Here is a 26,530-nt window from a genome sequence, read left to right on the forward strand (position 1 = left end):
CATGCCGTGTGTATATAAGACAGATATGCCGTGTGTATATAAGACAGATATGCCGTGTGTATATAAGACAGATATGCTGTGTGTATATAAGACAGATATGCCGTGTGTATATAAGACAGATATGCTGTGTGTATATAAGACAGATATGCCGTGTGTATATAAGACAGATATGCTGTGTGTCTATAAGACAGACATGCTGTGTGTATATAAGACAGATATGCCGTGTGTATATAAGACAGACATGCCGTGTGTATATAAGACAGATATGCCGTGTGTATATAAGACAGATATGCCGTGTGTCTATAAGACAGATATGCCGTGTGTATATAAGACAGATATGCCGTGTGTATATAAGACAGATATGCCGTGTGTCTATAAGACAGATATGCCGTGTGTATATTAGACAGATATGCCGTGTGTATATAAGACAGACATGCCGTGTGTCTATAAGACAGATATGCAGTGTGTATATAAGACAGATATGCCGTGTGTATATAAGACAGATATGCTGTGTGTATATAAGACAGACATGCCGTGTGTATATAAGACAGATATGCCGTGTGTATATAAGACAGATATGCCGTGTGTATATAAGACAGACATGCCGTGTGTATATAAGACAGATATGCCGTGTGTATATAAGACAGATATGCCGTGTGTATATAAGACAGATATGCCGTGTGTATATAAGACAGACGTGCCGTGTGTCTATAAGACAGATATGCCGTGTGTATATAAGACAGATATGCCGTGTGTATATAAGACAGATATGCCGTGTGTATATAAGACAGACATGCCGTGTGTCTATAAGACAGATATGCCGTGTGTATATAAGACAGATATGCCGTGTGTATATAAGACAGATATGCCGTGTGTATATAAGACAGATATGCTGTGTGTCTATAAGACAGATATGCCGTGTGTATATAAGACAGATATGCCGTGTGTATATAAGACAGATATGCAGTGTGTATATAAGACAGACATGCCGTGTGTATATAAGACAGACATGCCGTGTGTATATAAGACAGATATGCCGTGTGTATATAAGACAGATATGCCGTGTGTATATAAGACAGATATGCCGTGTGTATATAAGACAGATATGCTGTGTGTATATAAGACAGATATGCCGTGTGTATATAAGACAGACATGCCGTGTGTATATAAGACAGACATGCCGTGTGTATATAAGACAGATATGCCGTGTGTATATAAGACCGATATGCCGTGTGTATATAAGACAGATATGCCGTGTGTATATAAGACAGATATGCTGTGTGTATATAAGACAGATATGCAGTGTGTATATAAGACAGATATGCTGTGTGTATATAAGACAGATATGCTGTGTGTATATAAGACAGATATGCCGTGTGTATATAAGACAGATATGCTGTGTGTATATAAGACAGATATGCCGTGTGTATATAAGACAGATATGCCGTGTGTCTATAAGACAGATATGCTGTGTGTATATAAGACAGACATGCCGTGTGTCTATAAGACAGATATGCTGTGTGTATATAAGACAGATATGCCGTGTGTCTATAAGACAGATATGCCGTGTGTATATAAGACAGATATGCCGTGTGTCTATAAGACAGATATGCCGTGTGTATATAAGACAGATATGCCGTGTGTATATAAGACAGATATGCTGTGTGTATATAAGACAGATATGCTGTGTGTCTATAAGACAGATATGCTGTGTGTATATAAGACAGATATGCCGTGTGTATATAAGACAGATATGCTGTGTGTATATAAGCCAGATATTGCCGTGTGTCTATAAGACAGATATGCTGTGTGTATATAAGCCAGATATTGCCGTGTGTCTATAAGACAGATATGCTGTGTGTATATAAGACAGATATGCCGTGTGTCTATAAGACAGGTATGCCGTGTGTATATAAGACAGATATGCCGTGTGTATATAAGACAGATATGCTGTGTGTCTATAAGACAGATATGCTGTGTGTATATAAGACAGATATGCCGTGTGTATATAAGACAGATATGCTGTGTGTATATAAGCCAGATATTGCCGTGTGTCTATAAGACAGATATGCTGTGTGTATATAAGCCAGATATTGCCGTGTGTCTATAAGACAGATATGCTGTGTGTATATAAGACAGATATGCTGTGTGTATATAAGACAGATATGCCGTGTGTATATAAGACAGATATGCCGTGTGTATATAAGACAGACATGCCGTGTGTATATAAGACAGATATGCTGTGTGTATATAAGACAGATATGCCGTGTGTCTATAAGACAGACATGCCGTGTGTATATAAGACAGATACGCCGTGTGTCTATAAGACAGATATGCCGTGTGTATATAAGACAGATATGCTGTGTGTATATAAGACAGATATGCTGTGTGTATATAAGACAGATATGCTGTGTGTCTATAAGACAGATATGCTGTGTGTATATAAGACAGATATGCCGTGTGTCTATAAGACAGATATGCCGTGTGTATATAAGACAGATATGCCGTGTGTATATAAGACAGATATGCCGTGTGTATATAAGACAGATATGCTGTGTGTATATAAGACAGATATGCAGTGTGTATATAAGACAGATATGCCGTGTGTATATAAGACAGATATGCTGTGTGTCTATAAGACAGATATGCAGTGTGTATATAAGACAGATATGCTGTGTGTATATAAGACAGATATGCTGTGTGTATATAAGACAGATATGCCGTGTGTATATAAGACAGATATGCTGTGTGTATATAAGACAGATATGCCGTGTGTATATAAGACAGATATGCTGTGTGTCTATAAGACAGATATGCTGTGTATATATAAGACAGATATGCTGTGTGTATATAAGACAGATATGCCGTGTGTCTATAAGACAGATATGCCGTGTGTCTATAAGACAGATATGCCGTGTGTATATAAGACAGACATGCCGTGTGTATATAAGACAGATATGCCGTGTGTATATTAGACAGATATGCCGTGTGTCTATAAGACAGATATGCCGTGTGTATATAAGACAGATATGCCGTGTGTATATAAGACAGAAATGCCGTGTGTATATAAGACAGATATGCCGTGTGTATATAAGACAGATATGCCGTGTGTATATAAGACAGATATGCCGTGTGTATATAAGACAGACATGCCGTGTGTATATAAGACAGATATGCCGTGTGTATATAAGACAGATATGCCGTGTGTATATAAGACAGATATGCAGTGTGTATATAAGACAGATATGCTGTGTGTATATAAGACAGATATGCCGTGTGTCTATAAGACAGATATGCCGTGTGTATATAAGACAGATATGCTGTGTGTATATAAGACAGATATGCCGTGTGTATATAAGACAGATATGCCGTGTGTATATAAGACAGATATGCTGTGTGTCTATAAGACAGATATGCCGTGTGTCTATAAGACAGATATGCCGTGTGTATATAAGACAGATATGCCGTGTGTCTATAAGACAGATATGCTGTGTGTATATAAGACAGATATGCTGTGTGTATATAAGACAGATATGCCGTGTGTCTATAAGACAGATATGCCGTGTGTCTATAAGACAGATATGCTGTGTGTATATAAGACAGATATGCTGTGTGTCTATAAGACAGATATGCCGTGTGTATATAAGACAGATATGCCGTGTGTCTATAAGACAGATATGCCGTGTGTATATAAGACAGACATGCCGTGTGTATATAAGACAGATATGCCGTGTGTATATAAGACAGATATGCTGTGTGTATATAAGACAGATATGCTGTGTGTCTATAAGACAGATATGCCGTGTGTATATAAGACAGATATGCCGTGTGTCTATAAGACAGATATGCCGTGTGTATATAAGACAGATATGCCGTGTGTCTATAAGACAGATATGCCGTGTGTATATAAGACAGACATGCCGTGTGTATATAAGACAGATATGCCGTGTGTCTATAAGACAGATATGCCGTGTGTATATAAGACAGATATGCCGTGTGTATATAAGACAGACATGCCGTGTGTATATAAGACAGATATGCCGTGTGTATATAAGACAGACATGCCGTGTGTATATAAGACAGATATGCCGTGTGTCTATAAGACAGATATGCTGTGTGTATATAAGACAGATATGCCGTGTGTATATAAGACAGATATGCCGTGTGTATATAAGACAGATATGCCGTGTGTATATAAGACAGATATGCTGTGTGTATATAAGACAGATATGCTGTGTGTATATAAGACAGATATGCCGTGTGTATATAAGACAGGTATGCCGTGTGTATATAAGACAGATATGCTGTGTGTATATAAGACAGATATGCCGTGTGTATATAAGACAGATATGCCGTGTGTATATAAGACAGATATGCCGTGTGTATATAAGCAGTGCTGCTGTTTCGTGCCGTCAGAATCGTCTTATTGCACCTGAACATCATAATTACGAGTGGAGACTGATGATGAGACGGCCTTTTCAGTCTTCCGTCATGGTGCAGCTCTATACCCTATAACCGCTGAAGTGTGAGTCAAAATGCTGAAGTGCTAATCATTTTGGGTCTGATTCCAAAGCAGTTTAACTAAATTACACTGTAATGCCTCAAAGCCTTCTGGGTAATAACAGAGAAAGTGTGAGTTATAAAGTACCAAGACAAATTAACTAAGCATTTAACTGAACATTAACTAAATATTGAATAATTAACTTCATATTTACTAAACATAGCTTAATATGATATAAACTGAACATGAACTGAAATATTAAACATTAACATCTCAGACTCTCAGTAACAATGTAAAAACATACTTAGACTAAATGTCAGTGTGTGGTACTCCATGTACTGGACAGCTGCTGCTGTCACCGTATGAGGATGTTCTCCTGACGTCAGTGAGACAGTAGTGAGCGTAATCTGTCTTCCACCATGTAACATTATCACCGCACTGTGGAGTTCAGTCTTACTCAGGTAATGCTAGAACTGACTCTGAGATCCTCCCTGGAGTGTTTTACTCCGAAATGCATCACAAAATGGGACGTAAAATGCATCAATTTCCAAATCAGGAAAGGATGGAAATCTGCAGCTACGCTGGCCTTTTGCATGTAATTGAGCAGCTTTGGTTAAGAAGATGCTAAAATTGATCCCATCAGATTTTTAACATCTAACAATCTCGCAGAACATTCTCCAAACGTTCCGTAGTTACTGGTTAGGCCTGCATGCACATCTGTAACAGCTGTTTATTTTTCCAGTGGGTTTTAATCGGTTAGGAAGATGTCAAACAGGCCAGGTTAGCTAGCTGACAGGCAAGCATTGGCAGTGAAAGAAGCTTTCTGGTGTCCTTATTTTGTTTAATAGTTTATGATTAGTCCACACATCATCAGACTCCTGTAAGGGTTACATTATGTATATTGTAGTGGAGGAAGTCTAAGATACTGAAGTCGTTCAGGACCACTAGCTGAACGTGTTTACGTAGTGCCTGTAATTATGACTGAAGACGCAGCATCAGACCCTCAGCGTGTTCCTGCAGTAAGTAACGGATGATATATTGATATTATTCCTCCACAGGGTTCACTGACTCTTCACTAACACCAGTGCTTAGCTGGAAGGACTGTATTGAGATTATTGCAGTGTTGATAACAGTTCGGAGTTTGGGAGAATGAAGAGAATTCCAGACAGACGTGTTCAAGTCTTTGAGGAAAGAGAAATGCCTTTAAAATGACTGCAGTAATTTTCGGCTGCAGACGGATCTTTTGCACTTCCTGGTGTGTGTGTGTGTGTGTGTGTGTGTGTGTGTGTGTGTTTCATTGTATGAACTCTGCAGTGTAGTTTATATTGGCAGGTGGACATCCAGACTGACCATGGCGTTCAAATTCCTGAAAGCTTGGGATTAGCGTTGAAATGAGTGTGTGTGTGTGTGTGTGTGTGTGTGTGTGTGTGTGTGTGTGTGTGTGTGTGTGTGTGCATACTTAGCTCTTTACAGGGACCAAATGATGAAAACATGACCATTTTGTCGTTGTGGGGACATTTGGCTGCTCTGGACAATGAAAATGCGTTTTTCCCTCAAAACCGTAGGTTTTCTCAGGAACACTGAAAAACGATAAAGCAGATTTTTTGGGTGTTGAGGTTAAAGTTGGGGTCTGATAGTTGGTGCATGTCTGTGTTTTGGTGCCTACAACATGTTCATTATCACTGTGGATTCTGATCAAAAATTAGACAAATAGTTTGGCTTAAAAATCAAACGTACACAATTTTCTATTCAGCAGTCAAAGTTTCTGATATAGCTTCTTATAGAAACAAGATATAGATCTTGTTTGGAGTCCAGATTTTCGTTTCTTTAGTTCAGAGCTGATGTAGTGAGGGGAGCATTGCTAACACACTAGAGCTCAATAGTCACCCAAACAGCCCAAATCGTTTCTATAAAAACTATAATAATTCTATAAAAATGCATCCAGGTCTTCATTAAAGCCACATAGAGTTGTTTATGTTGTTCAAAGCACAGTGTGACTTACTGTCAGCTATAAAAACTAATACTAATACTGATATATCTATAATATAAAACTTATATAATGTTATAGAATATAATGCAGGCTGCTGAGCTTCAGTCATAGAGAAGATCTCGGAATGACCCAAGTAAGTCAGGAATACATGCCACAGTGTGTGTGTGTGCGTGTGTGTGTGTGTGTGTGTGTGTGTGTGTGTGTGTGTGTGTGTCAGGACCAGGTGGCGCTCTGCAGCGCTGGAGGAAGTGAGGAAGTTCTCTAATCCTCTGTAATCAAACTCATTCCTCACCGTCTCTTTCCGGGGCTGCTAAAACTCCTCATTTGCTGCAGTTCTCAGATCCGTCTGAGCTCCGGTCAGCTGTGCTCTGTTCTAACAGTGTGAAGGCTGTGGTTTGTCTGAAAGTCGCTGATCCCAGATCAGTATTTAAAATTCTGGCTGATGGAAAGATCCAGAAATCGCCAAGTTTGATTACAGTGTAAAGCTGCAAGACTGGATGGCAAACACCTGACTGTCTAATGACACGGAGAGCAGGGCGGACAGTTATTATACACACAGTTCACTCAGATCAGCACCAGGATACTGTAAACGCAGATTAGTTCACCAACACACGCAAACTTACTGCCTCAAAAGTATGAAGTAAACTTGCTTGCCTTGATAGCCTTGAACATCTTTATATTCCGGAGGTTTGGATCGTTTCTACTGATTCCAGCTCTGTTCACTCTAGTGTAGTTAACTTGACTCAGTCTTGTTAATTAACCTCTCAGTTACTTGTGATTTGGTGTAAATACAGTTTGCGGTGCATTATTACCTATGAAACAACTCCAGTACGTTAAATGGGTCGTTTCATACACTGTTTTAAAAATTCAGTGGATTTTCAGTTCAGTTTGATCATTTATTATTTTTTAGTTTTCCGTTTGTTGCATTTGTATCTTAACCTGATTTGTCTTTGCTGAATTGTTTTGTCTTTTTATTTAATGTTTCTACTTTGTGTGTAGCTCAAACTGCCTGTTTTAATATTCCTGCATATCACTTTAGAAACTGTACAGGTGTTTAAATACTTTACTAAACTCCAATTAAAACGTGTTTCTTTTTAAATGGTAATCACATGTTTAACCCTTACTTGACATAATAGTGCAGGACAGGCTTGGTTGGCACAGTTAATTTATGGGGATCAGTTGGGGGGGGTGGGGGGGGGTTTGCTCTCAATAACGTAAATATATAAATGATTTGCCCCAGAATGTAACTGGTTCAAACCTGTGATCTGGTTGTCATTCACTGTTTTTATTTGTGGTTTGTTTCAATTAAAAAGCTCAAAATATCTCAGATGTGTTGCTTTATTCTTTCAAACTGTGGCTTTTTAATGCTGCTGTTGACATTCAGTGTAAAAAAAAAAGAAACAGGAAAAAAATGTGGATATGGACCCTTTAATTCATTTTGATGACGTCTGATCCAGATTCTCCTCTTTGATTGGCTGAACAGTTTGTTTACATAACACTGTCACATCATCACTTCCTGAATCACGTCAGAATCTGAAGGATAGAAAAAAAAAAACTTCGTTTAAAAAAAAAACTTCAAACACTTCGTTTGACAGCATAAACTGTTAAATAAAAACAGGAGATTACAGACAGACAGACAGACGGACAGACAGACAGACGGACAGACCGAAGGAGAGGGGGGCAGGAGACTGAGAGAGATAGTGATAAGGAGTGACGTATTGTGCTCACGCTGTATGATCTGCATCCCTGCCGACGGCGAGACGCTCAGACCGTAGAGTCGGCTGGGCTGAGGACCTTCAGGATGAAATGGAGTTGAGTGATCGAGAACTGATCATCCAACATCAGTATGTGACCTCATTAGCGCTCCCTGAGTCTGATCTCCAGAGGGACAGACTCCCTATTCAAAGCCTTGATTTCAGAAGAAACACAGGATGAGCTACACAGGGTGTCTAGAAACTTCTGGACACAGTTTACTTCCTTTTAACATGATCTCAGGTTATATTTAAGGTGTTAGCAGCAGCGTTGCCGCATCTATAGCAGTCATAGTTTTACCAGCTCTGTTCTCATTTTCACTGACTGTGTTTACATGCAAGGACTTTTATCAATCCGATTGAACACAATCCGATTACAGATTCAGACTGAGGTGTTTATTCTCACTCTACTCAACACTCTGATGGAAAATCTTTGTTTTCATGCTCACTAAAAGTCATCTGATGCAAAATGACCTGCATGGATGGAGAACCACTTAGAGTAAACGTTACCATGGCAACCAGCATCAAGTCAGAGTGAGATGAGCAGCAGTGAGCAGTGATTGTGTTCTGAACTGCTTTAAAATGACGTCAGACTCAGGAAAACGTCCTTCACACGTCCTTATTAAAGAAGGCCGAGAGGAAGACGTCGTGCTCTGAGACGCATAAGCTGGACGTCCGTCCCACCGCCGTCTTTTAAAGATCAGAGCATGAACTTCTGCTCCACCGTGTTGAACAGTATAAACTTAAGCCAGAGCCGTTTATGAGCTTTTGCTGTGATGCGACGCGCGTGCACAGAATGTACTTACACGCTCCGATAGGAATGTGATCAGATTCAGGCGTTTACATGGATATATGGATTTTTTTATGGGATTACCCACCTTGTTCAATCAAACAGAAATTGTATTCTGAATGGCTTCAATCAGACTAGACTATTCCGACTGAGGTGTTCACATGGATGTATTTTATTCAGATTGAGCTATTAGTCAGATTATTAATGGATTATTAGGCTGCATGTAAACGTAGCTACTGAGGCCCAGTCCCATTTCTTATTTTTACCCCTACTGTCAGTTACAGGGTAGTGGTTGAATTCTTCCCTATAAAAATGAGCATTACTTCATCCGTTTGGAGGGTCATGTATCCCTAACACTTCACCCCACCCCTCTATCTCAACAAGAATTGGGACACCCCACCCCTAGACGAGAACGTTCAAAACAGAGGGGTAGGGCTGAGTGGTAGGGGCGAGGGGGGTATGCACATCTCTACAGACCTCATCTCTAAATACACCACGTCAGTGGCCTTAAAATGAGGTCATTTAGCTGGAAAAGCTCCTCTGTTTGTTCTAAAAGAGATTTGCGGACAGAAACGCTGTTGATAGTTATTCGTGTGCTCAGAGGGCTCTGCAAAACGAGGACATCGGCTGCTAGTTTTCACTTTATTACATATATTTGCTTATGTAATCGGGACAATGGACATGAATCAACATCATATTTTGATGATGTAAATGTGCCACATTTAGCCAGGTGGAGTCCCTCATGTGAGCAGGGAGATGTATTAAAGTGACACCCCCAAACCCCCCAAACCAAATGTAGTGAGTGAGCCGGGCATGTGCCTCTTTATTTGTGTGCCTGAGCTATGAGGCGTACGTAGCTAACAAGTAATTGGAGCTTGTTGGCCACAAATTAGCATGATGCTACGCTTGCTGACGTGATCTCTGACATTGCATGATGTACTGTTGTCTTTAAAAACGGACAAAAGTTTGCTGCACAGCTAAAAACAGTAGAGGACACCATGGAGTCCGAATACGGTCTACTTTGATAAATTAAAGGTGGACGACTTGCCAATATTTATTACCACCATTTCAAATGGCATCACAGCGCTTTTCTGAGTATCGTGGATGCTGTAGAGAAGGACACGGACCAGCTGCATGTTTCATTACAAAGAGATTAGATTTCAGTGAAACGCTGAATAAAAACCACTCTATTCATAGTTTTGTAAACGTGGCAGGGCTGTGACTTTTAGTTTGTTAAACCTCAAAACTCAGAAAGACTAGATTGTTTATCGCAAAACCACAACAGCGCTATTTTTTGCCATATTGCACCCCGTGTTTTTTGGTACCAGGCCCATGGTACCAGCGTAAAGAGTCACATTTCTTTGTCTTGACTGATCGACTGTTTTAAGGTGAGAGAAATAAATTGTGAAAATGTGTTTTTTTTTTGCTGAACTTTCCCTTTAAGAATTTTGCTATGTCGCTAAAGCCGAGAGAGAGACTTAAATAACAGTAGATCTGGGATGCTGAACGATACACTCTGTGGTGGAAACTCTGAGCTCACTGGACTAAAGATGCTTTTTCAGAGTTTTCAGTGCAAAAAAATAGACAAAATAGACACAAACCCAGAAGCCAAGTGTCCGTTTTGTCCGTGTGTTGAAGGACTTATCACGGATTTATCACGAGTTTAATGTTAAAATAAAAACTTTATTATGAAAAACTATCCATAAAATGCTCTCCCATGTTTTCTTGCCCCTACTGAAGCCAAGAGTTTCACTCTGTAGGCGAAGCTTTATTTTAGCCCCGCCCCTGCGCTTTAGAGGCTGCATCCCTGTCCCTCACGACCTCATAGTGAGCAGTTAGATCACAAAGTAAATGTGTCCCAAAGTCTGAAAATCAAGAATAGACACTGATGAAACCAGAAGCTGTTTTTTCACTGTGTTTCAGTGAAATACCTGATTATTTCATGTGTTTACAGCTGTTTAAAGCTGTGCTTGCTGGTCATGTACTGACTAGCTTCCATGCACAGAGTATCTCTTATGTACATGTTAACAGACACACCAACCTGGTGACGAGGACAGCGGAGCTGTGCTTCGTGTCGTGGAAGTCACAATAAGAGTGAAACTGTGGAGAAATGGCCGTTTCTCCTCCAGCTGTGAGAGAGGGACGCTGCTGAGTGGCCTCTCTGACTGAGAACCGGTCAGCAGTAAACAAAACACTGAACTGAATTTTAAGTGCAGTCGTTGGAGCTGAGCGTGTCCTGGCCATTCAGAGACATGGAGACGGTAAACTGCCAGTGCAGCTGAAATGCAGACATTAATGACAGTATTGATCGCTTCGATTATAAGGCAGAGCTGTGGAGCTTGGATACAGGGTGGCGTGATGACTTCATCACTGTTCAGGCAAATGGCACTAACAGCTCTGCTGGTATTTTTGAGCGTAGTGAGATTGAAGACAATCAACTGACTGCACTCTTAGTTTTTACTGCACCGGCCCAGACGGGCTGCTGAACGACTGCGACAAACCTGTCCCATTATTTTGCACCAAAGCCCTCAGTCACTGCAGAATGTTTTAGATTCCACAAAAGGAACCAACAGTAATGTGACCAGATTTCTGAAATGAAAACCAGGAGCATTTCCAGTTCGGTGGTCAATATATCATTAAAACACTGAATGTATTTATCTATGAAATGAAAAAAGGGTGGCGGGTCCAGTTTCCTGTGTTTTGATGATGCAAACTGCTATACTGTAATGAGTTCTGCTGAAGGCTGACTGATAAGTAACTTTGTAAACCGTGTCAGAAAATCATACATTAGCTACCATAGAAGATGAAGCTGGTCAACTATGGAAAAAGAGACCCATGGCTGTAGCACCATATCCAGACCCTAAACACCCCCTGGGCAGCTCTAGTTCTCATGATAGCTGCATTCAAGTAGACTGTAGGCTGATCACCTGGTAGTGCGATTCAGTCCCATAACTCCACCCCTGCTTTAACCCCTGGGTCACCTCAAGTCCTGAAAATAGTGGTGATGTTGTGGACTCACTGGACACTTCAGGTGGAGTTTTACACCACAGGATACTCTAAAAATAGGTGAGCAAGTGGTAGAAGTGGTCAGTAGATAGCAGCAGCCCCCTCTGTAGGCCAAAACAAGCTTAATGTGGGACATCTGCCCTTCTGCAATTCTTTCTAATGCCCAGTTAAAAATGAGGACATTTCCAGGAACAGGCCTCTAAAACTAGAGACTTTATCCAGGGAAGTCAGGCCACCCGAACCCAGAAGAAGGGGAGTCAGTAGCAAAGTTTGCTCCCTTGAGAAAAGCAAACAGAGCACTTTGCACTGAATGACACAGATCAAGACTTCACACAAGTCTATGGAGTAAATGGTGTCTGCTGAAAAAATCAAGGCCATGAGCAAATACTGCAGGTGTGATCGACCTGGACAGCTTACTGTAGAGTGCTGGAGCAAGAATGTAGAGAATGTGGAAACAAGGATCTCTTTGAATGTGCATTTAAAACCAAAAAATAGACGAACAAAAAGTCTACTTATGTTTTCCAACAGAAGAAGAGAGTGGAAAAGGACAGCAGAGTCAAGAACTTGATTGCTCAGAAGAGACAGTTTAGAACAGGAGGCAGTGCTGAAAGTATCGTTGGTCAGTGAGCATGGAAATCGATAAAAGTGCATCCATTACTTCTGATGGTGTGCGCAAAAAGTCACTACAGCATTTGTCTCTGAAACCGTCTAGCAGTACATTGACGACATATACAGGCAAACGGGCTCCTGTGAGAGGAGTTGCTGAAGTCACTGTCCAGTATTTTGCCTGCAAACCATTAAGTTGCTGTTGTTTGTGGTACATTAACCATCTCTGCTCAGCTGGATAAAATCACACTGGACTGGATCTGTTATAAAACAGATAGTTCTGGTCCTACAATCTGATTGGCAGAGCTGCGTTTGAGTCTGTTGTAAAATCCTGGATATTCGCACGTCTATGACCACCTCACCACTCTGTATCACTGCACCACATCATGATAAAAACCCTTGTGCTGTTAATGGAATAATCTTTGACTCTCATGCTGCTCACATGGAGCACAGAGTGTATTGATAAAGCAAGAACCCATGTTTTGTTTAAACTGAGGGGCTGATGTTCTTAACTAGAACCAGTCCGCTCAGGCAGCTAACAGGCTAAAAGATAAACAGCCTAAACAGCTCCATCATTAACATCACTGGCTTGGATTTAAATACTTACGGTATGATTCACTGTAAAAATGGCACTTCAGTGTCTTACAGACTTCAAATGTCCGTGTTTCAGTCAGAAGTCACATCAAACCCAGACTGAATCCCAAGCGGCTCCATGCTCCCTAAATAGTGTTCTAGCTATGAAAGTTAAGAGATTCTGGCCTCTACAGTCAAACAGTGCATCACGTATCAAGTCTGGATGTGTCTGAGTCCCATACGACTGTTTCTTAGCTGTGTAATTCCCTGTTGGGCTGCAGGATCCAGTATTTAAACTCCTATGTAGTGCACTATGTAGGGAGCAGGGAGCTGTTTGAGATTCAGCCCAGCGTGAGAGGAGGACGTCACTGGATTGACAAACTTCATCAAATGACCACAGTGAACAGCGATGGGTGACCAAATGTTCCCCTCATTCAGAGGTCCATGGTTGCTTGGCAACGATGCCCTACGATGCCATACTCTACATTTCTTGGAGGAAAACTTGTTTATGCTGATTACTATCAATATTAACTTCAATTATTTCCTGTGTAAATTGTTTATTTAACCAGTTTGATGTTTGTTAAATGTTGGCCACTGTTTAATAAAAGCAATAAGCCACTTGAGGCTGTGTGTACTGTGATTTTGTCATGGGATGGAGTTTTACTCTGCCTTGCATTGAACCTAAGAACATCCCTCCTATGATAAAATCCCAGTAAGACATGGCCTCTCATGGCTTATTGCTTCAGTCTCCACTCCCCAACATTAATGACTAGTTCACTGACCTGGCTAGAGGGCAAACAAATCAGCAATATTGACCTTAACTAAGCCTCCAAATCTCCAAATGCATGTAGATGAAAGCTCTGGGGAGCTGCTCACCACAGTCACACACGAAGGCCTATATAGTTAATGCCATCTGCTGTGATGGAGTCACGTCTGCCTCGTCTCTTTTCCAATGACAGATGGATCAGACTGAATTGCCTATCACAACATTTTCATCACCAGAAAGACGACATGAGAAACTTGGATGCTACCTTGTAGCGGCTGAAAGAGGATGGACTCATAAAACTAAGTGCACGTTTTTCCAGCCATCAGTCGAATACTTTGGGTTTTTGACTTGCAAGATTTCCACAAAGCTCCATCCAAGGTCACTGCAATTGTGCAAAGGTGCCAACACCTCAAAACCTAAGCCAGGTACTCTCTTACCTAGAGCTGCAGTAGGTTAATCCCAAACGTGGCATCCCTACTGAAACGTCTGCATCAGCTGTCGTGTTGAGATAAAGCCTGGAGATGGACGGATTATTGCGCACAGACTTTTGCTCAAACAAAGACAGCTTCACTGATGTTTGAAGTCCTGACGTATTTTCATCCTTCCTTGCTATTACAGGTAGCATGCGATGCTTCCCTCCTTCATGCCTCACGGAGAAAACAAATTTGTTTGCATCGTACAAACTGAACCAAGCAGAAATGACACAAATAGAAGCAAGAGGCCCTCTAGCATCACATTTGGCGTTCACAGGTTTCTGTCAGAGGTTCACTGATGACAACAATCCCGCTGCACAGTTCTGACGGATTCCCTCTTATTGAAGTGGAGAACGCAGAACACTCTCTGCTCAGGGGTCTCATGTCCTCTCACATTGACAAACTCTATGACCCCCTCTTCCAATTGGATTGTGATTGGTTCCTCGCCGCCTCACGGATGAATCTTTCTGAGTCACCCTGAACTCCAGACACCACACTAGACTCGCAACTGAAACTTGGTGGAAAATTTGGTAGCTGTGGTACCGTTATGATTGTTTTGGTAGTGACAAAATGTAATGTTCAATCATTTGTTTAAATAAGGTAATAATAATTAAGGCATGAGGTCAAAGTAAAAGGATTCAATCTAAAGTGCAAGCCAGTGTTTCCAGCTCCAGCTCCGTAGAATGGCCTATATGGCATACTTCACACACAAAGGCAACTCAATATTTTATTAATAAAATAAAAACACCATAAACAAAAACAAACAAAAAAAAAACAGACTGAGCTTATTTTGGAAATGAGGAAATACATAAATTAGACAAATCAGTAAAAATCAGCTCTTCACTAGTGAAGAAGACACAACAGTGGATGTTCTTTTGGACCCAGGGCCACCTGTCGCCTTCTGGGGCTCTAAGAAGGATCTTTTGGTGGTTTCCTGTCTTGCTAGCCGATGTACTATAAAATCAGGGACTCAATAATGACGTCTAATAATAAAGTTATATTCTAAAGTTATGTATACTGTGTTTATGATGTCTAAATTATGCCCGTTTATAAGTGGCTAGTTTGTGTAGTGCTGATGAGATTCTAATAAATCTGTAAGGGACGACCTTCTCAGCATGGCGATCAGGGGAGTCTCTGTTTCTGTCTTACCCTGCTAGAGTAGCTTTTAAGACATTCTGTTTAATTATAAATGCCTTATTTTCTACATATTTGGGTAGTGTGAGAATCTAATTAAGCACAGCCTGAGCATCTAAGTGTAGTGCAGCAGAGGAAACTGAGAAAAGGGACTGAGGAGACAGATAAATCCGTTCAGCGGTCAGACGAAACATTTTACTGTACTCACTTTATACGCACAGACCCTTTGTGTAGTGTTTGTATGGTTTCTTGAATTTGCTGTTTTACACTGCTGTCTGCTGAGCTTCTGCGTCCCGAGCTTCTGCGTCCCGAGCTTCTGCGTCCCGAGCTTCGGCGTCCCGAGCTTCTGCGTCCCGAGCTTCTGCGTCCCGAGCATCGGCGTCCTGAGCTTCTGCGTCCCGAGCTTCTGCGTCCCGAGCTTCTGCGTCCCGAGCTTCGGCGTCCCGAGCTTCTGCGTCCCGAGCTTCTGCGTCCCGAGCTTCGGCGTCCTTAGCTTCTGCGTCCCGAGCTTCTGCGTCCCGAGCTTCGGCGTCCCGAGCTTCTGCGTCCCGAGCTTCTGCGTCCCGAGCTTCGGCGTCCTTAGCTTCTGCGTCCCGAGCTTCTGCGTCCCGAGCTTCGGCGTCCCGAGCTTCGGCGTCCCGAGCTTCGGCGTCCTTAGCTTCGGCGTCCCGAGCTTCGGCGTCCCGAGCTTCGACGTCCCGAGCTTCTGCGTCCCGAGCTTCTGCGTCCCGAGCTTCTGCGGCCCGAGCTTCTGCGTCCTGAGTTTCGCCGTCCTGAGCTTCTGTGTCCTGAGCATCGGCGTGCTGAGCTTCTGCGTCCTGAGCTTCTGCGTCCTGAGCTTCTGCGTCCTGAGCTTCGGCGTCCCGAGCTTCGGCGTCCCGAGCTTTGGCGTCCCGAGCTTCGGCGTCCCGAGCTTCAGCGTCCCGAGCTTCTGCATCCTGAGCTTCTGCGGCCCGAGCTTCTGCGTCCTGAGTTTCGGCGTCCCGAGCTTCTGCGTCCCGAGCTTCTGCGTCCCGAGCTTCTGCGGCCCGAGCTTCTGCGTCCTGAGTTTCGCCGTCCTGAGCTTCTGTGTCCTGAGCATCGGCGTCCTGAGCTTCTGCGTCCTGAGCTTCTGCGTCCTGAGCTTCGGCGTCCCGAGCTTCGGCGTCCCAAGCTTTGGCGTCCCGAGCTTCGGCGTCCCGAGCTTCAGCGTCCCGAGCTTCTGCATCCTGAGCTTCTGCGTCCTGAGCTTCTGCGTCCTGAGCTTCTGTGTCCTTTGTTCCTCACTCAACACAACCGTGATGAGAAAGAGTGACAGTGAAGTTGACTTCGACTTTGACGTTGACTGTCTGGACAGAAAGTGCTTACAGGGAAATTCCACAGGTTTTTCAAATTTACTGCATTATTTAGTGTAAATAAAGCCATTCAGAATAGTTTACTGTGAAACGGTTCATTGTAAAGGTTCATTCCAACTCAGTGGTGGTGACAGGAACCAGGCGTCACAGTGTCTACAGCACATACATATAAAACTATTTTTCCCTGCAGGTTCCTCTCCACCATGAACTTACTTAAAAAAGTACCTTTGAGGGTGAAACTTTAGCTCAAAGCATCTCAGTCGTCAGGCAGTGAATTCAGAACCAGTTCATGTAGGAACTTTCTGTGAGGAGCTTTTAGAGGGACGTCTGGTTCCCATCACCACCACTGGGAACAGCTCTGACTCGGTCAGTTTATCTAGAACAGAGCGATTCACACCAAACTGCTCAGAACCGCTCTGTTTACATCTTAACTACTAAATTATTTATGCTGCCCGTCTGTTGCTGTGTTTATCAGCAAAAGCGGTCCCCCAACCAAAAATGTCCAGCTCTGTGGTCAGAAACTGACTAGAGGATGACTAACATGAATTGTACAATACACATGACTGTCCCTTCAGCTTACTGCAGTCTAGCCCCGCCCACTCCCACTGAAGCGATGCCGAGCGTTGTTACTGCAGACTGTAGCAGAGTAACTGGAGTGAGGATGTGGGGAATGTGCTGTTCACGGCTGTTGGGAAGTAAATGGATCATTACAGCCTCCAAAGGACTCACAGGTCCATCCCTAAGGATCACAGTTTAACAGTCCAGCCCAGCGTTCGGCAACATGCGGCTCTTTTACTGCCCTTTTGTGGCTCCACAGCAGAATTATGTTTGTAGTTGCGCCAGTAGCTAACAAAAAGCAAAGAGAGAGATTTAAGATGAACGTTGATAATTTGGAGATGAAGGACTGATTTGTGTTTATAATCACTCCAGCTGGTTTAATCTGCAGTGAGAAACTGACAAACACAAAGTCTCAAAGCCAAAATCAGCTTCTGATTCACCAGCTTCTTGTTCAAATTCTCCCGTTCCACCTTAAATGGTGCCTGAGCCCCCTGAATGTAACTGCTGCACCATTTAAGGTGGAACGGGAGAATTTGAACAAGAAGCTGGTGAATCAGAAGCTGATTTTAGCTTCCTAAAAAGCCAAATACTTAGAGACGTCCTGTTCTACCTTTGAGGAAAGGTTTCCTGCTGGAGATGCGAGAAAAGCAGCTATAGCTGAGCTGAAGCTGAAAGCAGAGCAAAAGTTGTTTTTTTATTATATTTTTCAGTTTATTCTAGAACATCAACACATACTAAGACATATTTACAGCCAAGATGGTGAAATGGACATTAAATATCGTGGCTCCCAAAGTGGTTTGATTTTTTTTTGAAAGGACAAAATGGCTCTTCTTAACATTTGGGTTGCGACCTCTGACCTACACAGTACTTTTTAGCCTGAACTGTTTTTAAAATGAGGAACAAGGGCAGCCAATGAGAACAGAGCTCAGCCTTAAAGGCACAGTGACAGTCTGTTTAGTTCTGTTTAGGTCTATATATTAAATGATTTACTGGTCAGTGCTACTTTGTTTGACCCTGTGCCGTTTATGTGTGGAGGGACTTTTTAGGAATCATAGCAAACACTGCCCTTAAATAACCCTGACCGTGCTGAAGGGTAAAGTACGTAATTGTGTAATGAGCTCTGAATGCAGCAGCACCTGATCTCTGCTTGGTCAGCACCGCCAGCTCCCGTGATATTGTATAATATCATAAACAGGGAGCGACTGTAGTGCATTTATGGCCTAATGAAGTGCTGACACTCCAGCCCATCCTGCGGTTTATCAGTGAGAGCAGCCTGAGGTGGACGTGAGGGAGAAACTGTAAACTGATCAGCTGAAGCTGATAAATGTTCTGAAACTGGGCAGAGCTCAGCTGGAGAGAGAGACAGTTACATCACACTTCCTTATTTAGGCATGTGTGTGTGTGTGTGTGAGTGTGTGTGTATGTATGTGTATAAGTGTGTGTATGTGTGTGTGTGTGTGTGTGTGTGTATGTATGAGTGTGTGTTTGTGTATGTATGTGAGTGTGTGTATGTATGTGAGTGTGTGTGTGTATGAGTATGTGTGTGTGTGTGTGTGTGTGTGTGTGTGTGTGTGTGTGTGTGTGTGTGTGTGTGAGCAGGAGTTCACGTGCAGGCAGAATGTTAACAGCACAAACATTAACCTGAACTCAAGCCCACCATTCAGTTCAGTGACTTCATCAACAGTCCAAATGGCCGGTACGGTCAAGGTATACTTTTAACAGCATGAAAACATGTATGTACCAGAAAATTACCCAGAATCCTCAACAGCTAAATACGATAACAACATTTCTATGAATTACTGATTCCCTCTGTCCCTTCATTCCAGCTTCCAGTCTTTTCAGGAGCCTCACTTTCAGCTCCTCAAAGAATCTGCAGACACGGCTCCAAAGCTCAGTCAAACCCATCCAGTGGTGCTGGGGTCTGGACTCTGGGGTGGTCAGTCCATCGTCCAGCTTCTTTGTTTGGTGTGTCCGTCTCCTTTTCTCAGTGAGGTTCTTCTTGATCAGCTACACGTCCTTTCAGACCCACAGCGCTGAGTGGTCTTCTCACAGTGGAAGGATGGACAGAAACACCTGTGGATGATTTCAGATCTGAAGCAGCTTAATCTTCAGAAACTCATGTTTTTCATTTATTTGACTTTCTTCTTATACAAGTGGATTATCTTACATCTGTTCTCTCTTTAAAACGATCTCCTGAAAAACGAGTTGCCAATTTGGCTGAACTGAATGAACTAAAGGGGCTCTGACAGTAAAGCGGTGTTGATCCACACTGCCTCTCCATGCTTTTACCAGAATCTCAACACTGAGGCTTGATGAGTGGCCCGAAAGAAGTGATTCAAAACTGCTTGGAGGAAAATCTTGTTTCATTAATTGTCAGTCAGAGTTGAGAAGGTTGTGTTTTTGCTCCAGTCAGAGAATCATTTTAGAGATGACTGTAACAGTGATGTGATTAAGCAGCAGTGCTCTGACTTCACTGCGCTAGTTTTCTCAAAAATAAGTCACTTCTTTCAGTTGCTCTGCCTGGAAACACCCAAACGTCCAGTTTGTTATCAGCTCTGCACATTTATTGGCTTTACACACCGTAGCGCTTTAACTCGGCTCCTTATTGTTGTGGAAATTGCTTAAATTTCTCACCGATTCGCTCGTTGCTGTTCCTATTAGTGAGCTGCTGATCCAGAGCTAAAATATGCACTTTTAAATTGTCATTACTGTTCGATTCACTTCAATAAGTTTTTATCACGTTTTTGGAGTAAACGTCTGCTTAAATGTGACGTGTCAGCACTTTTTATTAGCTAAACACACACACACACACACACACACACACACACACGCACGCACACACACACACACCCAATCACACTCAGACACACACACACACACACGCAATCACACTCAGACACACACGCACACGCACACACACACAATCACACACACACACGCACACACACACAAACTCAGACACACACACACACGCACACACACACACAATCACACTCAGACACACACACACACACGCACACACACGCAATCACACTCAGACACACACACACGCACACACACACACGCGCAATCACACTCAGACACACACACACACACGCACACACACACACACACACACACACACACAATCACACACACGCACACACACACAAACTCAGACACACACACACACGCACACACACACACAATCACACTCAGACACACACACACACGCACACGCACACACACGCAATCACACACACACACGCACACACACACAAACTCAGACACACACACACACGCACACACACACACAATCACACTCAGACACACACACACGCACACGCACACACACGCAATCACACTCAGACACACACACACACACACGCGCAATCACACTCAGACACACACACACACACACACACACGCACACACACGCAATCACACTCAGACACACACACACGCACACACACACACACGCAATCACACTCAGACACACACACACACGCACACGCACACACACACAATCACACACACACACGCACACACACACAAACTCAGACACACACACACACGCACACACACACACAATCACACTCAGACACACACACACGCACACGCACACACACGCAATCACACTCAGACACACACACACGCACACACACACACGCGCAATCACACTCAGACACACACACACACACACGCACACACACACACACACAATCACACACACAATCACACACACACACGCACACACACACAAACTCAGACACACACACAATCACACTCAGACACACACACACACACGCACACACACACACACACACACACACACAATCACACTCAGACACACACACACACACACACGCACACACACACACAATCACATTCAGACACACACACACACACACACACACACAAACTCAGACACACACACTCATACTCAGACACACACACACATTCCCTGCTAAAGTCACTTAACTCACACGTTTGACGAGGCTTGCTGGTTTGTGGGGGTTTTTGGTGAAGTTTTCAGTCTTGTGACGTCAAATCAGCAGCAGTGTTGCAATATTCATATTCTGACTCCTTAATAATCTCGTAGTTCAGAGGAAACGTCAAAAGCGTGTCATATTTTTACTCTATCCTTGTAAAAAATCAAACATTACGAGACATTTTATAAGATATTATTCCACTTTTCTGGAAAAGTTTCCTGCTGGAGATGCGAGAAACGTGGCTGTAGCTGAGCATCAACACACACTGAGACACACTTACGGCTGAGACTTACTTACTTGTGGCTCCCAAGATGGACTGGGTTTTGTAGAAACCAGCATTCCTGGTCATCACCAAAACCAACACATGCTGTGTTCACTTCATATGATGATCGTCATCAAAACCAGCACATTTGTTTTGGATGCTGATATGCTGGTCAATCAGCATGACCATGCAGGGTGACCAGTTAGACCAGCATCAGACCAGCGTAAACCAGCATAGATCATCTCAGACGGACTTCATGTTGGTCTGTGCTGTTTTTTCAGCAGGGATGGTTCACTGAAATTTATCAGTCTTTACAGTGATGGTGATGGGAACCGGAGGTCACAGTGTCCACAGTAGACATATAGACCTTTCATTACTACCTAAAACAAACAGTAAACCTTTTGAGCTAAATGTCTTCTGAGCTTTTATGAAATGTTAATAGACTACTCTAATTAATGCCTCCTCAACTCAGCCAATGACCCACCAACTGACCAAATTCAGCGTCTTTAAGGGCGTATCAGGTTTTCAGATGTGCTCAGAGGAAGAGAGAAGAGTAGAGAAGCTGTCAGAGTGAAGGTTCCACCAAGCAAACTGACAGGAAGGCACTGACTTTCACCGTAAACAGACACCAAGCTCGTTTTTCCGACATTCACCTCTCCTCTTCTGTTCGGGTGTCTCTGATCTCACATCAAAGTCGTTGGCTCTGTAGCGCTGGACGTACGTCTCTGCCTCCACCCTGTGTTTCTATTGGAAGATCACAGCTGATGGGACTGTTCTGTGGAAAGACGATGAGAGTTAATTAAACCATTGATGTGATTAAATATTAAGTAAATATTCAATCAGTGCGGAGCAGACGTGTGGAAAAGATGCAAGGAAAGGAAACAAGGATAAACAAAGACAGACCTGAAAGGAAAATCTGAAGCAGTTCAGTTTGAAGAAGCACCTTCACACATGCAAACATTCATTACTCCAAAACATTCCCATCAGTAAGGAATAATCGCTTCCTCTATTAATCTAGAACTTTCCACAGTCTCACCATCACTCAGCCTTGGCCACGCCCCTCCATTCCTTAGGCCTCCACTGATATCCTCCCCTAAGATGTTATACAACACCGGGCCGTTACCCAACCAGCGGTAGACTAACATCCAGCATGGAGCTCACCTTGACCTCCTGCTCCGCATGCAAACATGCAGCCCTGCTGTGCAACACCTCACCGTGCACAGAGCATTCCCATTCCCATTCCCATTCCCATCTCCTCACTGCATGAATGAAACACAGAACATCACTGTACATTTCATATAAGGAATACAACTAAATCTAATACATAAAACATAATTCTGATTTTCACATAGAGAATAAGACTGTACGTCATTTTAGTGAGAATATGAATAAAAATAGCTTTGACATTCAGACATGAAGACACATGAAGTCTCATAAGGCTGAATGCAGTGTTCAGTCATACCTGACACACCTTCTGCTACCTCAGTCACACTTCTGATCACTACAAAGAACCTCAGAACCCCCATAATAAACGCATGAAGATCACTGCTTCTATCAGGGCTTCTCTCTGTGTTACTGGACCACCTACTGATAGAAACGTTTGTTTGATGTATAATTTACATTTTTAACTATTTGAAATATGTGAGGTGTGTAGTTTTTATGATGTAAAGCTGTTACCGATATAAAACAATATCTACTGGCAGTGTGGACAATAACAGTGTGTATTTTTAACCCTTATCTGTAGCCCAGAGCTGAGGTCACTCAGAAACGCTGTGTCATTGCATCCCCCAATGCGCCCCCCCCCCCACGCGTTGTGTTGTTTTGAAACGTGTTTCTGTTCTGACCTGTAATCGTAGCCGTTGCTGCATCATTGGCGTTTTTACATAAAGGCCACGCCCAGTTATAATAAGTCTTTAAGCGTCATCAGGATTGGCTGCTCTTCATCATCAGTGTCCGTCTGCCCATCGTGACCGTGTCTAATAGGCTGTGAAGCGGCTGGATAAGCCGGCAGAGGCTCCTTCTGGGTCAGGGGGCGGTGACCGGCGCTATTTAAAGGGAAAGGCCGAAAAACATGGCACGCGCTTCGGCCAGACAGGAACCCGCCGACTGGGAGATGGACAGGTCCAGAGACCAGAGCCAAACTTTCATCCACACGAAGAAACGAGGGTGTGACGTCATCCGCAACCCTCACCTGAACAAGGTAACCGCGCAGAGACGCGGCCGGGCTTTTCTGACCGGTTTGAGTTCTGTTGGCTATCAGAGCAGAACAGGCGGTTTGGGGGGAGAATCAGTTACACCGGCTATTATTAGGCTTAAGGGGGCCGCGCGAGCTAGTGAGTGAGAGTGTGTGTGTGTGTGTGTGTGTGTGTGTGTGTGTGTGTCCAAGTGCACACTCACACACCACACACTCACTCACACATTCACTCTCTCACACACAAACACGCACACACCACTCACTTACACACACAAACACACACACACACACACATTCTCTCACACATTCACTCTCTCTCACATACACACACACACCACACACTCTCTCACACATTCACACACACACACACACACACACACACACACACACACACACACTCTCTCTCACACATGTGCTTTGTGTTCCTTTAACTTTTGTGGGCGTGTCTTTGCTGTAAGCCAGAATGTTGTAGCTCATAGATCTCCTTTCTCAAGGCCAGATGAAGGACCAGTCCACCCTGAAATAAACATTATATAAACATAATTACAGGTTGAAATGTCTTTATATTAAATATAACTTCCCCTAAAATGCTGATGTGGGCGAACTGTGATGGGAAGCGATATTTACCGCCTGCAGTGGTTGAGACGCCTTCCTGTTTCTAAATGTGCAGATCATACAAATCCATCACAAGTGAAGTGGGAATGTTGCTCAGCGAGGGATCGAGAGGAGTCAGCACTTCAGAAGCAGCTGTGTTTCTGACTGATGTTTAAAATGGATTTATTTTTTGAAACTCACAGTAAAGACGAATTGACCGATGTGTTGAGCATATTCTATAACAATGGAATTAAATAATAATGTAGAAGGCTCTCGATATTATAACATTTCGAAATTCATCCGTTTAGCTGTGGTGCGGCGAAGCGCTAAGCCGCTGGAGGCCGGTGTTACTGTGTTTTTAGTTTCTGTTAGCACCTCTATGTGATTTCCAGTTTTATTTAGCGCTAAGCTGACAGCACCATCTCCTCCCACTGGGGCTGCGTCTCGAATAGCTCCCTGCTCCCTACATAGTGCACTACGCAGGAATTTAAGCTGCCCAGCCGTGCATAATATAGCCAGAAGTAGTCATCTGGGTCTCGGACGCATCCACACGTGACAAACTTGTGCTCTTTGGCTGCTGAATTTCAGGACGTAGCCTCTTTAGGTTAGGAGTGTGGAGCCGTTTGAGACCACCTGGGTCTGATGCTACTTGAGGCAGGTCTGCCTGAAACACGGACGTTTGAAACTTGTAAGCCGTTCAAGTGGCGTTCTTTAGTCCTTTATATTTCCTCTTTACAGAGAATCATAAAGTTCTTTAATCCAAGCCTGTGATGTTGATGATGATGTTCAGCATCTTAGCTGTCTTTTAGCCTGATAGGCAGCTGAGCAGCCCAGTTCTAATTAAGAAAAGTCCTCCAGTTTAATCAGAACCGGGTTCTTACTACATCACTGCACTACTGCCAAGCAGCGTTGGAGTCAAAGATTATTCCCTCAACAGCAAAAGGACTTCTGGTGATGTGGAGCAGAAATACAGAGTTCAGCTGTTGTGAGGCGGATGTTGTGCATACGTCAAGTATTTTATTTATTTGTCACAAAGCAGCTTCACAGAAAGAAAATCCGGGTGCGAGCCCCCATGAGCGTCGCCAGTGGCAACGGTGGCAAGGAAAACCTCCCTAAAGAGGAAGAAACACTGAGAGGAAGCAAGACTCAGAAGGGGAACCCGTCCTCCTCCGGTCAGCAAAGTGTTAATATAAAGTATTATAGTATCATGGCACAAAGCGGGACAAACAGGTGGGCACTGGTTAATTAGATTAGTTTATGATCAGCAGCAGCATCTGAGGGTGAGGACTGCACAGCGCTGTACAGCAAGGAGCTCAGTGGTGGTCACGCCGGTCCAGAAGGCTGGTGAGCAGTGGCGCCTGATCAAGGCAGAAGAGGCAGCAGCATCAGGCGCCCAGGATGGGCAGCTGATCAACTCGGCAGAGAAAGGAAGAAAACACAGAGTCAGTTCTGTAGAGAGTGGCTGACCACAGAGTCAGTTCTGTAAAGAGTGACTGACCACAGAGTCAGTTCTGTAGAGAGTGGCTGACCACAGAGTCAGTTCTGTAGAGAGTGGCTGACCACAGAGTCAGTTCTGTAAAGAGTGACTGACCACAGAGTCAGTTCTGTAGAGAGTGGCTGACCACAGGGTCAGTTCTGTAGAGAGTGACTGACCACAGGGTCAGTTCTGTAGAGAGTGGCTGACCACAGAGTCAGTTCTGTAAAGAGTGGCTGACCACAGAGTCAGTTCTGTAGAGAGTGACTGACCACAGAGTCAGTTCTGTAAAGAGTGGCTGACCACAGAGTCAGTTCTGTAAAGAGTGACTGACCACAGAGTCAGTTCTGTAGAGAGTGGCTGACCACAGAGTCAGTTCTGTAAAGAGTGACTGACCACAGAGTCAGTTCTGTAAAGAGTGGCTGACCACAGATTACAGTATAACAGAGCAGCAGAGACTCCAGCAGGTCAAGACCTGACAGGGAGACTAATCACCAAAGGCTCCACTATACAAGTTTTTAGCCTAGACTTAAAGACTGAGGCTGAGTCTGAG

The 26,530-nt window shown here is 43.4% G+C and overlaps 1 protein-coding gene and 1 long non-coding RNA gene across 2 annotated transcripts in view; one reads left to right on the forward strand and one right to left on the reverse strand.

The window, feature by feature from the left end:
• Nucleotides 1-21,758: 21,758 nt before the first annotated feature.
• On the reverse strand, nt 21,759-23,745 carry LOC119261595. Its single transcript, XR_005129087.1, has 3 exons — nt 23,560-23,745; nt 22,877-22,974; nt 21,759-22,490 (listed from the first exon to the last, which is right to left on the reverse strand). It is a non-coding gene; the product is annotated as an uncharacterized LOC119261595 (long non-coding RNA).
• Nucleotides 23,746-23,786: 41 nt separating this feature from the next.
• me1 (malic enzyme 1, NADP(+)-dependent, cytosolic) overlaps nt 23,787-26,530 on the forward strand; it is a 138,537-nt gene continuing 135,793 nt past the window's right edge. Inside the window, exon 1 of the mRNA XM_037531004.1 lies at nt 23,787-23,915. Within this exon, the coding sequence (XP_037386901.1) occupies nt 23,787-23,915 (129 nt within the window). The remainder of the gene's footprint in view (nt 23,916-26,530) is intronic.

This window comes from Pygocentrus nattereri, chromosome 19 (genome assembly GCF_015220715.1).
Source record: "Pygocentrus nattereri isolate fPygNat1 chromosome 19, fPygNat1.pri, whole genome shotgun sequence".
NCBI classification, from domain to species: Eukaryota; Metazoa; Chordata; class Actinopteri; order Characiformes; family Serrasalmidae; genus Pygocentrus; species Pygocentrus nattereri.